The sequence below is a fragment of the Taudactylus pleione genome, unplaced genomic scaffold (assembly GCF_031769625.1).
Source record: "Taudactylus pleione unplaced genomic scaffold, aTauple2 ptg000484l, whole genome shotgun sequence".
In the NCBI taxonomy this organism is placed as follows: domain Eukaryota; kingdom Metazoa; phylum Chordata; class Amphibia; order Anura; family Myobatrachidae; genus Taudactylus; species Taudactylus pleione.
The window spans coordinates 5,347,773-5,366,503 of record NW_028284886.1 but is presented as its reverse complement, the minus strand read 5'-3'; the positions used below and the strand labels follow the sequence as shown (position 1 = coordinate 5,366,503).

The 18,731-nt window shown below is 44.8% G+C and overlaps 1 protein-coding gene across 1 annotated transcript in view; it reads right to left on the bottom strand.

The window, feature by feature from the left end:
• Nucleotides 1-18,731, bottom strand: part of CDH13 (cadherin 13) — an 870,720-nt gene that overhangs the window by 399,890 nt on the left and 452,099 nt on the right. The window contains exon 5 of the mRNA XM_088449431.1: nucleotides 14,102-14,254. Coding sequence (XP_088305557.1) covers nucleotides 14,102-14,254 — 153 coding nt within the window. The remainder of the gene's footprint in view (nucleotides 1-14,101; nucleotides 14,255-18,731) is intronic.

Sequence of the window (18,731 nt, the reverse complement as noted above, 5' to 3'; positions counted from 1 at the left end):
GTAGAAAGTAATGTTACAGAGTGTATAAGGACACTGCATTCCGCACACACATAGCACAGGTACAATTAGGAGTGGAAGAGAAGAAAAGTAATGTTACAGAGTGTATAAGGACACTGCAATCCGCACACACACATAGTACAGGTATAATTAGGAGAGGAAGAGAAGAAAAGTAATGTTACAGAGTGTATAAGGACACTGCATTCCGCACACACATAGCACAGGTATAATTAGGAGTGGAAGAGAAGAAAAGTAATGTTACAGAGTGTATAAGGACACTGCATTCCGCACACACATAACACAGGTACACAGGTATAATAAGGAGAGGAAGAGAAGAAAGTAATGTTACAGAGTGTATAAGGACACTGCATTCCGTACACACATAGCACAGGTATAATTAGGAGAGGAAGAGAAGAAAGTAATGTTACAGAGTGTATAAGGACACTGCATTCCGCACACACACATAGCACAGGTATAATAAGGAGAGGAAGAGAAGAAAGTAATGTTACAGAGTGTATAAGGACACTGCATTCCGCACACACATATCACAGGTATAATTAGGAGAGGAAGAGAAGAAAAGTAATGTTACAGAGTGTATAAGGACACTGCATTCCGCACACACATAACACAGGTATAATAAGGAGAGGAAGAGAAGAAAAGTAATGTTACAGAGTGTATAAGGACACTGCATTCCGCACACACACAGCACAGGTATAATGAGGAGAGGAAGAGAAGAAAGTAATGTTACAGAGTGTATAAGGACACTGCATTCCGCACACACACATAGCACAGGTATAATAAGGAGAGGAAGAGAAGAAAGTAATGTTACAGAGTGTATAAGGACACTGCATTCCGCACACACATAGCACAGGTATAATTAGGAGTGGAAGGGAAGATAAGTAATGTTACAGAGTGTATAAGGACACTGCATTCCGCACACACATAGCACAGGTATAATTAGGAGTGGAAGGGAAGAAAAGTAATGTTACAGAGTGTATAAGGACACTGCATTCCGCACACACATAGCACAGGTATAATTAGGAGTGGAAGGGAAGAAAAGTAATGTTACAGAGTGTATAAGGACACTGCATTCCGCACACACATAGCACAGGTACAATTAGGAGAGGAAGAGAAGAAAGTAATGTTACAGAGTGTATAAGGACACTGCATTCCGCACACACATAACACAGGTATAATTAGGAGTGGAAGGGAAGAAAAGTAATGTTACAGAGTGTATAAGGACACTGCATTCCGCACACACACATAGCACAGGTATAATAAGGAGAGGAAGAGAAGAAAGTAATGTTACAGAGTGTATAAGGACACTGCATTCCGCATACACATAGCACAGGTATAATAAGGAGAGGAAGAGAAGAAAAGTAATGTTACAGAGTGTATAAGGACACTGCATTCCGCACACACATAGCACAGGTATAATTAGGAGAGGAAGAGAAGAAAGTAATTTTACAGAGTGTATAAGGACACTGCATTCCGCACACACACATAGCACAGGTATAATAAGGAGAGGAAGAGAAGAAAGTAATGTTACAGAGTGTATAAGGACACTGCATTCCGCACACACATAGCACAGGTATAATTAGGAGTGGAAGAGAAGAAAGTAATGGTACAGAGTGTATAAGGACACTGCATTCTGCACACACACAGCACAGGTTTAATTAGGAGTGGAAGAGAAGTAATGGTACAGAGTGTATAAGGACACTGCATTCCGCACACACACATAGCACAGGTATAATAAGGAGAGGAAGAGAAGAAAGTAATGGTACAGAGTGTATAAGGACACTGCATTCCGCACACACACATAGCACAGGTATAATAAGGAGAGGAAGAGAAGAAAGTAATGGTACAGAGTGTATAAGGACACTGCATTCCGCACACACACATAGCATAGGTATAATAAGGAGAGGAAGAGAAGAAAGTAATGTTACAGAGTATATAAGGACACTGCATTCCGCACACACACAGCACAGGTATAATGAGGAGAGGAAGAGAAGAAAGTAATGTTACAGAGTGTATAAGGACACTGCATTCCGCACACACATAGCACAGGTATAATTAGGAGTGGAAGAGAAGAAAGTAATGGTACAGAGTGTATAAGGACACTGCATTCCGCACACACATAGCACAGGTATAATTAGGAGTGGAAGAGAAGAAAAGTAATGTTACAGAGTGTATAAAGACACTGCATTCCGCACACACATAGCACAGGTATAATTAGGAGAGGAAGAGAAGATAAGTAATGTTACAGAGTGTATAAGGACACTGCATTCCGCACACACATAACACAGGTATAATTAGGAGAGGAAGAGAAGAAAGTAATGTTACAGAGTGTATAAGGACACTGCATTCCGCACACACATAACACAGGTATAATTAGGAGAGGAAGAGAAGAAAAGTAATGTTACAGAGTGTATAAGGACACTGCATTCTGCACACACATAGCACAGGTATAATTAGGAGTGGAAGAGAAGAAAAGTAATGTTACAGAGTGTATAAAGACACTGCATTCCGCACACACATAACACAGGTATAATAAGGAGAGGAAGAGAAGAAAAGTAATGTTACAGAGTGTATAAGGACACTGCATTCCGCATACACATAGCACAGGTATAATTAGGAGTGGAAGAGAAGAAAAGTAATGGTACAGAGTGTATAAGGACACTGCATTCCACACACACATATCACAGGTATAATTAGGAGTGGAAGAGAAGAAAGTAATGGTACAGAGTGTATAAGGACACTGCATTCCGCACACACACATAGCACAGGTATAATAAGGAGAGGAAGAGAAGAAAGTAATGGTACAGAGTGTATAAGGACACTGCATTCCGCACACACACATAGTACAGGTATAATAAGGAGAGGAAGAGAAGAAAGTAATGTTACAGAGTGTATAAGGACACTGCATTCCGCACACACATAGCACAGGTATAATGAGGAGAGGAAGAGAAGAAAGTAATGTTACAGAGTGTATAAGGACACTGCATTCCGCACACACATGGCACAGGTATAATTAGGAGTGGAAGAGAAGAAAGTAATGGTACAGAGTGTATAAGGACACTGCATTCCGCACACACACATAGCACAGGTATAATAAGGAGAGGAAGAGAAGAAAGTAATGGTACACAGTGTATAAGGACACTGCATTCCGCACACACACATAGCACAGGTATAATAAGGAGAGGAAGAGAAGAAAGTAATGTTACAGAGTGTATAAGGACACTGCATTCCGCATACACATAGCACAGGTATAATAAGGAGAGGAAGAGAAGAAAAGTAATGTTACAGAGTGTATAAGGACACTGCATTCCGCACACACATAGCACAGGTATAATAAGGAGAGGAAGAGAAGAAAAGTAATGTAACAGAGTGTATAAGGACACCGCATTCCGCACACACATAGCACAGGTATAATAAGGAGAGGAAGAGAAGAAAAGTAATGTTACAGAGTGTATAAGGACACCGCATTCCGCACACACATAGCACAGGGACAATACTTAGAACTAATGAAAGTTCAGTAAATATGTTCAACGCACTCAGGGTCTGGTACAGCAAAGGACGCATTGCCGATGTTTATTCAAAACTAGCGATTATTGACCATTGCGCATGCATGTAAGTTGCACTGCGCACACAGCGCAATTGCTGTGTGATTACGTACTCAGGAAGGATCTATTCGCAAAGTGAGTGACAGGTAGTCAGCAATTGCAGGAGGCAGGGGCGCCGAGAGGGGGGGGAGCGGGTACAGATTACCCGGGCCCGGGCTTCCTGAGGGGCCCGGCGGGGGCCCGGGTCTGACGTCCCCCCCTCCCTCACAGCAGCCCAGCACACAGCGTGTGCTGAGCTGCAGTTGGAGACTGCTCGTGGCTCACACTGATCGCGCCCCCCCTGGCTTTGCGCCGGGCTGAGGGGGCTCAGAGCGCCCCTTCTGGCAAGGGGGCGTGGCCCTATTACCGGGGCCTGCCTTGGCTCTTGGCGGCCCTGGCAGGAGGTAACGGGGGGGGGTTCGGTAAGTGGCAAAAGGCGCAGACACGGACACTTCAGAATAAATCCCTCAATGGTGCAATTTCTACCCCTTGAGCATCATTTCAGACGGGCCCCCTTCTCCGGATATAGGGCTGATCATAATGGCGGCTATTTGATCCTCATTCAAATGTTTTGTCCTGCTACATAAAACGTTCATATGCTCTGGGTGCTTTCCTGTTCCTGGGTCACTATTAGCGTAGATTGGCCAGATCTTCCCACCAGATAGGGCAGAACTCTGCATCGCAGCCATCCTTATATAAGCCATGTGCAAACTCATACAGACATATTTACTAATAAAGAGGTCCATGGTTTTAGTGCATCAGTAAGCAACAGAATACACCTACAATTACATATTACAGGATTTAGGGGTCTAGTTACTAAGCAGTGTTAGGAGACAGAGTGAAAAGTGATAAGAAAGTGATAAGGTGCCAGCCAATCAGCTCCCAACTATCATTTTTCAAACACAGCCTGTGAGATGACAGTTGGGAGCTGATTGGCTGGCACCTTATCACTTGTCACTCTGTCTCCTAACACTGCTTAGTAACTAGACCCCTTAATTTATAGACATAAAAAAGAACACTGACACATTTCTGCACAATATAAAATTTCAATCACAGGCAAATAATGAGCACTGTACACACAATAGGCTGCAAAACAGCCCATAGCACTTTTTTATTTAAATATCTGGTAGGCTGACATGCGGAAACACAACAGCTAATGTCACAACATACAAGAAACCATATAAACCTTCTATCGGATGAGGTGTTGTCATGTGTGCAAACCACTTATCATACTAACATAAAATAAAGACACTGAGACGTGGATTTGGCAGATAACTTGATGGCGATTTATTGGAGAAATTAATATTATTTATTAATTCTTAAATTAATTAAGGATGTATGGTGGCAAAGAAAGGACGGCCAGAAATCAGCCAGATCTGCTATGCCCACACACAAACAACAAAAGACATAGCAGGCGTAGATCGCCCAGAGTGCATACACATAACCATGTAAACCATGTCAAACACAAAAGGTAACGCTCACCCTCTAACTTGACTACCCACCCGTTTAGGTGATGATACTGCCCCCCGTTAGGTTGGTACAGCCAACTACCAGTCAACGAAGGGAGCGCCCTTAAATCATAATTGCACCTGGACTGGTGAACTGCCGTTCTTTCCCGCCACTACATAATTAACTACAACAACCTGCCAATAATTGCAAAGGGAAGGGAGGGTGGGCAATCTGGAACCAAGAGGCTTTGGCCCTCACTTCTAGCCCCTTATATAATGTCTCTATTGAAAACCCGCCCCTGCTAACGATAGGCTAACTCTAAACAGTAATTTGCATACATGCCGGCCCCCATCCTAGAGGTTTAACACACCTCTTTTCTTATGCAATCTTTCGGTTTCACTAAACCTTCTATCGGATGAGGTGTTGTCATGTGTGCAAACCACTTATCATACTAACATAAAATAAAGACACTGAGACGTGGATTTGGCAGATAACTTGATGGCGATTTATTGGAGAAATTAATATTATTTATTAATTCTTAAATTAATTAAGGATGTATGGTGGCAAAGAAAGGACGGCCAGAAATCAGCCAGATCTGCTATGCCCACACACAAACAACAAAAGACATAGCAGGCGTAGATCGCCCAGAGTGCATACACATAACCATGTAAACCATGTCAAACACAAAAGGTAACGCTCACCCTCTAACTTGACTACCCACCCGTTTAGGTGATGATACTGCCCCCCGTTAGGTTGGTACAGCCAACTACCAGTCAACGAAGGGAGCGCCCTTAAATCATAATTGCACCTGGACTGGTGAACTGCCGTTCTTTCCCGCCACAGCAAGGTTCAGCTTATAGAACCGCCGCACCGCCACCATACCAAGTACTACCCCAATAACGCCAACTCCTCAAAAAGATCCCCAATAAACAATGACACACCCTCCTCTGTTAAATGAACTCCATCAGGTCTATACATATAACTAAATCGAAATTGAATGTTATTATGGTAAATGAAACGGCCATAATTGGCCATCACAAATTTGGCAACTGCGAAATTAAGTTTCTTCCTAGCTTCGTCATTAGCAGGAAACTCCTAACCCCACGCCAGACCTGTCGAGGTACAATGCAAGACCAAATTAATTTACACAAGGGCCAGGCCGATAGCACCCTCGCCAAATCGTTGACAATATCAACTCGTAATTCTACAGTGGACCTCTGCCCTAAGTCGTTGCCTCCTAAATAAGCCACCAAAATACGTGGCCTACCAAAAAGCCTTGCATACTCTAACAGTTTAGGACAAAAGGAATGCCATCTCATACCTCTGGAACCTATCCAACGGACCCTAGCTGAATATTCAAAAATTGGAGCTTGATCTGAACTCAAACCTAGCAGCCCAGAAAATATATGAGTGGCCTATAACCCAAATGTCCTGCGTGTCAAAGAGCAATCCTAAAGGTGGAGGAAAGCAGTAAATAAAAAATTAGTAATTGTCATAAAACAATAAAATTTTATGGTGTATTAGTGGGATCTGATAGAACATAAGTGAGTATCTGCCAAAAAGAAAAATTTTCTATTGGTCGCCGACTTTACTATTTGAAGTGGCTGAGACAAACAGAAGACACAAAGGGGAAGAATGGGTGGGGGGGAATTGGGAAAAAACAGGTGAACTCGGCAAGAGGTAAAATAAAAACCTGCTGAGGGATGGACTATGGCCTAATTAAATGATTGAGAATAGCCGAATTGAATCCGTCAGTTCAGGTAAAAATTGTAAAATCCCTCAAGACTCCCATTGCCAGCAATGGCGAGTAGCTAATCCCGAGTAGGACGGACAGGGGTAACAGACAAGACAGGACAGTACATGAGACAAGACAAAAACCAGGCAAGCATAAAATATAAACGTAACCGGAACAGACTGTGAAATGACTTTAAACAAAGGGCCTTCATGCCTAGGTCGAATGTAACCTTTATAACTATCCGATTTCCAATGTTCTAGGGCCTTAATTTCTGATGCCGAGAAACCTGCAGCTGCCGCCGAAGTTGCGGCTCCGATCAGAAACGAGTGTGTACCAAAATCTTGAGGCGGGAGGCCTAAAACTGATACACACCTCTTCAAAAACCAACCAAACTGGTATTTGGTAAGCGGAGTCCTGTCCATATGCATGAGTCATGAACCAGGAACATCCGGCCGCACTAACTCATACCGCATAGCTAGTGCCACGGGGCAGATCTGTTCGTCCCTAGATGGACCCAACGAGATCCACCTACCCCTACCAGTCTGGTCGGTCTTCGACTGCCGAATCCTACAGAGAACAGACCTCTCACTGACCAGGATATCCGAGAGGAGCATGGCGGCATCAACCCATTTGGATGATGCCACCAGCTCCGATACCCTCAAGGTGCCGTGAAAAGCCTCCGAAAACACCACTTGAATCAGGACCGCCTCATACGCAGTAAGAGCCACTCCGAGAACCGCCCCTAATACTGCCGGAAGCAGATGAGCGTCCACAGGTCTCCTACGGTCAGCTACTGGCCGGGAGACCCGTGCCCAACCCTTTAAAGCCTTCACTATCAGAAAACTTTTAGTAAAGTCAGGTTGGCCCTTCAATTTACAATAAAATGCAATGCCCCCCAAAGAGCGCGCAACAGAAGCCCTGGATCTGCCAGCCAAACGGAGACTCCAAATAAAAGAAAGCATCGAACGATGCTGACTCTTACCTGCCTGTTTGCTGCTACGGGAATAATCTTCCCATTCATTCCATGCCTGCCGATATGCTCGCAACGTGGAGGGGGCTAAAGACTGTTCTGCTTAGCCCTCCATGCCGGCTCGATCACCTGCCAAACATAAGAGGGGCAAAGCACAACGTCAGCACCAGGGCCACAGATCGGGACCTAGCCCACTGGAAACGTGATAACGCATCGTCTATCTCATTCTCCACCCCAGGAACGTGTCTTGCCTTAAACATGATGTTACAGCGCAAACATGTGAGCACAGCTGCGCTAGCAAGCGCAAAACCAGCAGGGAAGCCGCATGTTGCTGATTGTATCGCATGGACCATGCCCAGGTTGTCACACCTGATAATGATGCTGCGATTGCGTAACCATTCCCCCCAGATTTCCAAGGAAACCATTATGGGAAAGAGTCTGAGAAGGAGTAAGTCCTTAGTCAAACCCTTTCCCACCCATTCTTCCAGCCAACGGCCAACGCACCAGGAGCCATCAAGGTAACATCCGAACCCCGTGGTGCCTGCTGCGTCGGTGAACAGCTGCAGCTGCAAATTGTCAGCGGCTGGAGACATCCACAACCGAACGCCATTAAAATCCCGAAGAAACGAGACCCAGACAGAGAGGTCCTGCTTAATCTCTGAGGATAAACGTAGCAAATGTCTCGGTTAGTGACACCAGCCGTGGCCCTTTCCAATTTACGTGAAAAAGCTCTGCCCATTGGAATTACTTTACAGGCCCAGGAGGGATTGCGCCTGCCGCAGGGTAATTCTACTGGAAGCCGTGCATTCCGCTATGGCATTACTTGACAGGCTTATCGAGAGGAATGCGACAAGAACCCACCGAGGTACAGATCTCGATACCCAGGAATGACAAGGGGAAGGGCCCTCCGTTTTGTCCACAGCAACGGGAACTCCAAATGAAAAAACAGCGCTCGTAAAGAAAACAAAAGATAACTGCATCTGCCTGAACCGGAAGGGCCGACACACAGAAAGTCATCGAGATAGTGGGCTATTCCATGACTACCGCAAAAATTAAATAAATAAATTCCGCGCACCAGTGTAGGAAGGTGCTAAAATGCTCGAAAAACGCACAGGACACAGAACACCCCATAGGCAAGCATTTGTCTATGCAATATCCGTTGTCCAAGCTAAAAACCCATAAACTGGAATGACTCTCGGTGCAAAGGAAGTAGACGAAAAGCTGACTCAACATCTATCTTAGCCATCAGTGCGCCCGGACCATAACACCTAATGACGTCCAAAGCATCGTCAAAAGACTGGTACACCACCGAGGAAACCTCAACTGGTATGGCATAATTTACTGACGAGCCTGGCGGATAAGACAGATGTTGCATGAGCCCTTATTTTCCTGGAATTTTCTTGGGAACCACTCCCACCGGGGAATTCACAAGATCCCTAATGGGGGTTCTGCAAAAGGCCCAGCAATGCGCCTGCGTTAACCTCGCCAGCCACTTTTTCCCTAAGAATGTGAGGCAATTCAAAGGCAGACTTCAAATTTCTAGGCGAATATGTGTCGACATCCCTGCAAATAGGTAAACGAAAACCAAAACTGAAGCCTTTTAACGAAAATTCTGCGTCCTGCAGAACCGGGTACCAACTCAACCATTTTGCTATCGCTGTGACACGGACAGGGGATGGAACTTTACTTAGCACTTGTGCCTTTTGCTGGCTGTGCAGGCTGCTGCTGGGCACCCCCCTTAAAACACTTGGCAACTGGGTGATTGCCACCACATCGCAAGCAGAGGTGACGAAAACGACATTTTAATGTGGAATTATTAAAGGCGAAGCATTTTCCCCAGACGCCTGCTGTTAGCCCTGACGAACTGAACTAGCTGCTTTGCACGCGTTGTACCCCTCATAGGCAGGACGCGAAGGCTGTGTGACCTCCAGCAATGTATATTTGTCGAAGTAGGAGCATAGCTGAGAATGGAGCTTCCCGGTGATAGCTGCTTGGGGCAGTGATTGCAATAATAAGCTGTGCACCCTGTAGAAATTCACTGTAGCACATGTATTCTGTCTATTTTGTAAGTTAAATGCTCAGAATACAGTATATAATACAATCTCCTCTATTGGCTGATAATAATGATTCAAAGGAGATAAAAGCTAGATCTTAGGTGCTATAGATAAATAAAGCAGTGTCAAAGCCATTACCCCTTACTGTCATATAACGCATCACTAAAGCATTCTATTCCCCCAATGATACCTCAATGCCCAGCATAATACTGACACTGTTTGCTGCAACTGTTTTCTACCATTAAGAGGGCATAATCAGCACTTAGACCATCTATAAAATACATCATACGAATGTACTGAATGATATAATTCTGGCATATACAGGACCAGCAAACACAGTAAGTAATTATATGTAGAAGTAGAGCCATCCTGTCTGAGCTGAATCTTTTTATTTCATGTGCCGGCTCCTTTACAGATCATATGAGCAAGTTGGGGAATCTGGGAGAGGGCAGAAAAAGAAACCATGCACTGTCCTGGAAACAGATGCACAGATTGGTCCCCCTATGTACTGGATGGTGTATTATCCAGTATTAATAATTGATCCAATAGGTGATCCATATCAGTGCACCCCGTACAGTGCATGTTTTCCAGATCTAGTTGGTGCACAACAATATTCATTACTGGCTTTTTAACTTTTTCTACTGGCTGACACATTTAAAAGATCAACAGGGACTGTAGTGCTAGTTATTTCATTTGTGACACTGAGGGGATCCTAAAAAACATGCAACTTTAGTATTATATGCTATTTCTATTGTAGTCATCATGGTGTGGGCTGAGGAGGGGTTCAGGCAAGGCACTCATAAACCCCTCCTGCATTTGCCTATGGTGCTGGCCATTGCAGCCACAAAGATAATATTGACCAGGGGCATTAAGGACTAAAGGGAAGCACCCCTCCCCCGCACTGGCACACCTTCCACAAAGCTGCTGCAGCCTGAGGGGGGATAGAACTATCAATAGGGGAACCACACCTGCAGCTCCTAATAACATGGGGACACTGTGGAGCCAGGGACCAGGGTCTGGGGAGGCTCATTACTAGGCAGGACATAGCTACACCCAGCCCCAGCAGAACAAGAAATCAGAAAAGACACTGATTGAGGACAGAAAGGAAAAGTAAAAGCAATGATATGAAGTAAATGAAAAGAGACTAAATACAATAAGGAAAAGGAGGAGAGAAGAAGGAGAAGCACTAATGGTGCATACACACTAGACGATATGCTCCCTGAGCGATATCGTCTAGTGTGTCCCCGGCAGGCTGTGCTCAATGTCGTTCATGACATTGAGCACAGCCGCTGAACGATATCATTAGCGATATCGTTCAGCGCCGGGCTCTCTCACCCATTCCCTGACATGCAGCAACCTGACGAGGTCGTCAGGTTGGCCTGCATGTCAGCCCGATGAACGAGGATGACGAACGACCCGCGGGAACGCGCGTCGTCGTTCATCTTTTTTGTGTTAAAAATGGACGATAAAGTGGACGACTGAACGATAACGATATCGTTCAGTCGTCCACTTTAATCGCCCAGTGTGTACGCACCATAAGAGTTTTATTAAGGAAAATGACAACTGACAAAATGCACTTCCCTGTCCTGGAGCAATCTGGAACCAAGAGGCTTTGGCCACACTTCTAGCCCCTTATATAATGTCTCTATTGAAAACCCGCCCCTGCTAACGATAGGCTAACTCTAAACAGTAATTTGCATACATGCCGGCCCCCATCCTAGAGGTTTAACACACCTCTTTTCTTATGCAATCTTTCGGTTTCACTCATTCTGCAATATATATTACTGGGCCTACCACCATTCCTGATTGTACGATATGCGATTAAATAGACCACGCCCCACATTCCATCAGTGACTGCACTATAGCCAATCCATGTGCAGGATGAGGCCACATTCATTTTGGTGTCTCACAATAAAGGTGGGGTTACCCTTAGAAACTAATCATGTATTCTAAAAATCACAATCGGTTGCTATAGGCAACACCAGCTTAAATACATAAATGATACCTATAAGAAAACTCTAGCGCAAACTGTAAAACAAATATCATACAAATTATGCTAAATAAAACATACAAAGATGTCCCAAAGGCTATATAGAGAGTGGAGAGAGAGCTGCTGCCAGCCAATAACAAACCCTGTGTGTGTTTGCATATAAAATTGCTTTTAACTACATAAATGTCCTCTATCATGTCTGTGGTTAGATCTTGGAAGCACGGTCTGCAATAAGGTCACAAGAGCTGCAGCATAACAGCAATGTAGAGACAGCAAATACTAACTTTGATGAAACGTAGTAAATATTAAAGTGACCCATCACATAAAAACATTTGAGAGTTATTTTGTGGATTCAACCAATATTCAGCCATCAATTCAATAGGAATACTTGACATCTAAGGCACGTATTCAACTTGGAGCGAAAAGTCCGAGGCTGGACTTTTCGCCGTCATCGGAGGTTTTGCCTCCGAAAAAGAATCACACGTATCCCCGTATTCAATTGCAAATGTGCGAAAACGGGACCCAGCGGAATCGATGAAAAGTTCGGTCAGTTTTGGGGAAATCAGCCTGAGACCCCCAAAAGATGCTCTGATATGGGGGTTGCTGAAGGTATTTGGGGTCTTTGAATGGTCTCAATAGGTGTTATTTAGCGTCTTTGGTGAAAGTGGTGAAGAACACTATTTAGAAATTTTTTTGGGGGGAAATAAATATTCCCATCAAATTTGGGGTACATGAAAATGGGCGCAAGCATATTTTCAAGTTGCTAAAGTCAAGCATTAAACAGCGCCAAAAACGCACCTTCAGCAAACACCTGCAATTAAAAATACACCTCCCCCATACTTACAGAGCCCCCCAAAAGCTATTTCACTAGTTTTTAAATTTATACCCCCACTTTGATTTTTTTCGCCCATTTTTGTCAAAGTGCTTTTTTGGGGTGTCCTTTGTGGATTTGTTAAGCTTTTTTTGAGGGTTTTTTTTGGGGGGGGTTTGCAGCAATTTTGCACCCCAAAACCCCGATTCTGCACTTTTTTCCGCCGGGTATCCATAGCCGCTACTTTTCCGCTGGTTACAATGCGCAAACTTTTCGCACCGGTGAAAAGTCGAAGAAATTGAATACGGGGAATCTGCGAATATGACGTCATCAGCAAAAAAGTTTTGACAAAAACAGCTTTTCACTCCAAATTGAATACGGCCCTAAGTGGCTAATGCATCATGATGTTATTTGTACCTGTACATGGATGGGCTTGGCATTTGAATATTGGTTCAGCCCATTTGCACTGTGTATAGATCATGGGTCCATTTAAAAAACTAATGAAATAAACAAACAAACACATAACATACTTCCAGCATTCAGATACGCAAAATCAACACAAAAGAAACCCTGCCCCCAAACAAAAATCCCATCCAGAAACTGAAAACTATTAGGCTAAACTCCGCCCCCCCTGTGAGGTCCACCATTCGGACTGTCCCACAGGGGTATATTTACTAAAGGGAGAGTTTTTAGAAGTGGAGATGTTGCCCATAGCAACCAATCAGATTCTAGCTATTATTTTCTAGAAGGTTCTAGTTAAATGTTAAGTAGAATCTGATTGGTTGCTATGAGCAACATCCCCACTTCTAAAAACTCTCACTTTAGTAAATATACCCCACAGTTGGGAGGTACAATTGTGGTTTTAATAAATATCCACCTGATCCACAGGTAACTGTGTACAATGGGTAGTATTTCTCAATTGGATCAGCAACCAATTAGATTCGACATGTCATTTTTCTAGTACAGTTATGAAAATAAAAGCAACTGTCTGATTTGTTGCTAGGGGTAGAGCTCCAATACTTTTGAAATAAATCATAAACCAGAACATAAGTACAGTACTTACTATTAGGCTTCAAATAAAGTATAGTTCTAGTAGTGTCTGTCTGCACACATATCCTGTTATGCCTCAGGAATTTGAATTCTGGGAAAAATAGGCGTTGCGCTTTAAAGATTTTGGGTGAAAAACAAGGGGAATGACTTTGGAAAACTGAGATACATGGGTGTTGGGGCTGGGGTTTACGGTACCTTTCCTCACAATTACCCGTGAAACAGTTTCTCATTTCAATCCTCCATTTCAAACAATTGCTGCTGTAAAGTCATCTTCCCAGAGCACTTGACAATGCAATGAGCCAGAGTTATTGTAGAGAAACAATGGGGTAGAAATTATGCTATTTCCAGTCTTTGGTTAGCATCACATTGACGGAGCTCGGAATGCAATGAATGGGAACTGATACAATATTCAGCCATTGAAATCCGATGTCACCTTTACATACCTGATAAGATGCAATGGCCTCTCTATCAAGAGCCCTCGTCACCGAAACATCTCCCGTATTCTCATTTATCCTGAATATGCCCTTGGGCTCCTCGTCCACGCCCTTTCCAAACAGGCGTAACCTTGATCCCTGTATCCTGTCGCTTACCACAACCTGGAAGAGAAAATTAGTCCACTTTAATGAATTCGTCACAAGTACTCAATGCAGCTTAAGTATATCCAGCAAGACATCTCAACAATTTTTTTTCTAAAACGATAGGTAGATAGCAAAATAACCCATGGATTACAGCAGAAGTGTCCAACTAGGCGCCAGCGAGCCAGATGCGGACCTTAATTTTATAACCACACCACTCACAGTGTCGGGACCACGTCCCCCCATTGTGTGTATATGCTCAGCGCACCCTGACAAAATAACCCCCATAGAAACATGGCCCGTATTCAATTAGAAGCAAAAAGCCGAGATCCACGGAAAAGTATCACAGATTGAGTCTTTTTGCCTGTCGGAAACTTATCGCCGTATTCAATTCTATCCGCTTTTCGCGTATGCGGAAAGTCATTGCCATGTAATAGGCGAAAATGATTCGCCTCAGAATAGCAGGAGTCAAGAAGTGCAACATTTTTTGTGTTTTGGGGTGCAAAGTTGGGGAATCCCCTCAGAACTCTGCGGCAAAAAATTCCACTAAAAAACATAGGAACACCCCAAAAAAGTACTTTGAATTTGGGGGCGAAAAAGCACAATTAAAAAACAAATTGGGGGGACAAATTAAAAAAACTAGCAAAATAAGGTTCTGGGGGTGCGCTAAGAAGGGGGCAAGTGTTTTTGGGGTTGCAAGTGACTTTATGGGGGTGAAATGTCACTTTTATTAAGACTTCACTTTACAAACATTATAATATGCTAGCACCCATTTTCAGGTACCCCAAATTTGCCAGGAATACTTATTTTCACCCAAAAATACTGCTTTATGCCATTCTTCACCACTTGTGCAAAGCCGCTAATTAGTGGCAATTGTACCAACTTCAGTACCCCAAATAGTCTTATTAGGGCTATTCGGCTACTACTACATTAATCCCCAATGTTTCTGCATCTTTTTGGGGGGTTCAGGCTGATTTCCCCAGATTCTGACACCACTTTCCGCCTGTTTTGACTTTGTGTGTTGCCATTTTCGCGTCTCTTGGAATTGAATAGGGCGAATAGCAGGGACGCGCATGATAAGTTTCTGCGGCCAAAAGACGCGATGTAGACGAAAAGTCCGGCATGCGAATCTTTTCCGCGGGTGCAAAACTACTTGAATACGGCCCATAGACTAAAATGGAAGATAATCAACAGTAGATCTAGGGGCCTATTCAGCAACACTAAAATAGTGTTAAGTCCCCCTAAGTTAATTTCCACACTCCCCTTACATTAGTACATTAGTAATGGGAAATGGAAATTATGGTATTCATCAAATTCCGAAAATTATGTATTTTCGGAATTTGATCGAGTTGGCGAATAGAAGGTGACACTTACCTGTGTCAGCGTGGACAGGTCCCCCGGCGTCTCCCTCCGGTGCGTCCACTGGCTCCGGAGGCTGTCTGACATGTGTTCTCCCAGCAGAACACAATAAAGTTTAGAAAAAAAATAAAAACTTTTTTTTTTTTTCTAAACTGTACTGTGGTCTGCTGGGAGAACACGTGTCAGACCAGCCACCGGAGCCGAAGGCGCTGCAGCAGGCAGGTAAGTGCTGGACAGGGTGAAGGTTTTCGGAGAGGGATGGGGGGGGGGGACTCACAAAATTACCGCAGCTGTAGATAGTAGGGATGTGCGCCGGACCATTTTTGCCGGATTTGGATTTGGTTCTAATTCGTCGTCCGGCTTTGGATTTGGATTTGGATTTGCCAAACTGCGGTGACTGGCTTTGGATTTGGATTTGGATTTTTTTACAAAAATTTACAAAAAAAGCTAAAATCACATAAATTGGTCTTTTTTTTCTTCCTAGAGTATTATTAACCTCAATAACATTAATTTCCAGTCAATTTAGACCATATCACAGCTTATAATATTGTTTTCAACATTATTGGCCAAAGGTTGCAGTGAGCTGACTGGTTACTAAGCGACAAAGCAGCGGCACAACGACACAGACACCACAGTATAAAGCACATCTATGACACATTGCCACACAGCAGTGGCAGAAATGAAAAGTAGGGCACCCACCCAGTAGGGTACGGCCAGCAGAGTCATAGTACTTGTTTACAAAGTGGGCTACGGCCCTAGGAGTCACAGTGCACAATCTTATTAGCATTACACCGCACATAGGGCCTGATTCACATTACACCATAAAGTAGTGTCTCTTATTTATGTTACGACACACAGTAGTGCCCCTTTTACACAATGCCCACAGTAGTGACCCTTTTACACAATGCCCACAGTAGCGGTGTCCCTTACACAATGTCCCCCAGCAGTGGTGCCCCCTATGCAGTCCCCTTAGTAGTAGGGTCCACTATGCAGTGCCCCCAGTAGAATGCCCCCCAGTAGTATGCCCCCCATTAGCAGGCCCCCCCAGTAGTATGCCCCCCATTAGCAGGCCCCCCCAGTAGTATGCCCCCCATTAGCATGCCACCCAGTAGTATGCCCCCCCAGTAGTATGGCTCCCCCAGTAGTAGGCTGCCCCAGTAGCAGGCCCCCCCAGTAGTAGGCTGCCCCAGTAGTAGCCCCCCCTGTAGTATGGGCCCCCCCTGTAGTATGGCCCCCCCTGTAGTAGGCTGCCCCAGTAGCAGCCCCCCCCCAGTAGTAGTAAGCCCCCCCAGTAGTATGGCCCCCCCCAGTAGCAGGCCCCTCAGTAGTATGGCCCCCCCAGTAGCAGACCCCCCCAGTAGTATAGCCCCCCCAGTAGCAGGCCCCTCTGTAGTATGGCCCCCCCAGTAGTATAGCCCCGCCCAGTAGCAGACCCCCCCAGTAGTGCAGACCCCCCCAGTAGTATAGCCCCCCCCCAGTAGCAGGCCCCTCTGTAGTATGGCCCCCCAATAGTGCAGATCCCCCCCAGTAGTATGGCCCCCCCAGTAGCAGACCCCCCCCCAGTAGTATAGCCCCCCCAGTAGCAGGCCCCTCTGTAGTATGGCCCCCCAGTAGTATTGCCCCCCCCAGTAGCAGACCCCCCCCCAGTAGTGCAGACCCCCCCCAGTAGTATAGCCCCCCCCCAGTAGCAGGCCCCTCTGTAGTATGGCCCCCCAAGTAGTATAGCCCCCCCCAGTAGCAGACCCCCCCCCAGTAGCGCCCCCGGACCTTTGACAAGTAAAAAAATAAAAAAAATAAAACTTACCTGATTCCCCGCTCCCGCGCCGTCCGCTCTGTCACACGCTGAGGAGGGAGCCGGAAGACGGAGCTCATGTGTGAGCTCCAGCCGGCTCCCTCCGTGCAGCAGCCAATGAGAGTCTGTGTGACTCTCATTGGCTGCTGTAACAAACACACAGCTGCCGCTGGCGGCTGTGTGTCTGTGTCTGTGTAGGGCAGAGCGCTATCACTGCGCTCTGCCCTACACGCGAGGAGACCTGATGTCGGATTCTCTAGTGAGAATCCGACATCAGGCGGCCGCCGTTCGGCCCCGAACGGGGATCCGAGTCAGGCGGTGAACACCCGAACAGGGTTCGGGTGGACTCGGATCCCCAATGTTCGGAGCGGTTCGGATTCCACAGAATCCGAACCGCTCATCTCTAGTAGATAGTGCTGCGCATGCGCTGGTATTACGGATGTAACAGCGCATGCGCAGTACGGATTCCAGCTGCAATAAGTTAGTGTAGAGAGGGAAAACTATCTATTTCCCGAAAAGCTGTAATCGCAAAAATGACAGCTTTTCGAAATAGATAGTTATAGAGAGGAGGGATGATGAATTCCTCTGGTAATTAGGTAGAACTCCATGCGAATTCTAAACCTAATTACCTCCAGAGAAAGTTTAGGTATGATGAATAGGCCCTCTACTCTGCCCATTTTATTATTCCTAAAAAAAAACAAAGAGCCTATTTATACATTTAGGATAGTCTTATCTTTTACATTTCTCTACTGAAGGCAAAAGTGATAACTAAGTGGCTCGGGGAACAAAACAATGAAATGTTGGGTCCATGGCCAGGAAACCCCCCAGACCTTAATCCCATTGAGAACTTGTGAGGTTGGTGTACAAACAAAAACCCGCAAATTCTGACCAACTCCAATCATTGATTAGGCAAGAATGGGCGGCCATCAGTCAGTATGTGGCCCAGAAGGTGAGTGACAGCATGCCAGGGCGAATTACAGGTTTTGAAAAAGAAGGGTCAACACTGCAAATATTGACTCTCTGCATAAACTTAATGTAATTGTCAATAAAAGCCTGTGACACTTATGAAATGCTTGTAATTTTACTTCACTATACCATAGTAACATCTGACACTTATGTAATGCTGTAATGTTACCTCAGTATACCATAGTAACATCTGACACTTATGTAATGCTGTAATGTTACCTCAGTATACCATAGTAACATCTGACACTTATGTAATGCTGTAATGTTACCTCAGTATACCATAGTAACATCTGACACTTATGTAATGCTGTAATGTTACCTCAGTATACCATAGTAACATCTGACACTTATGTAATGCTGTAATGTTACCTCAGTATACCA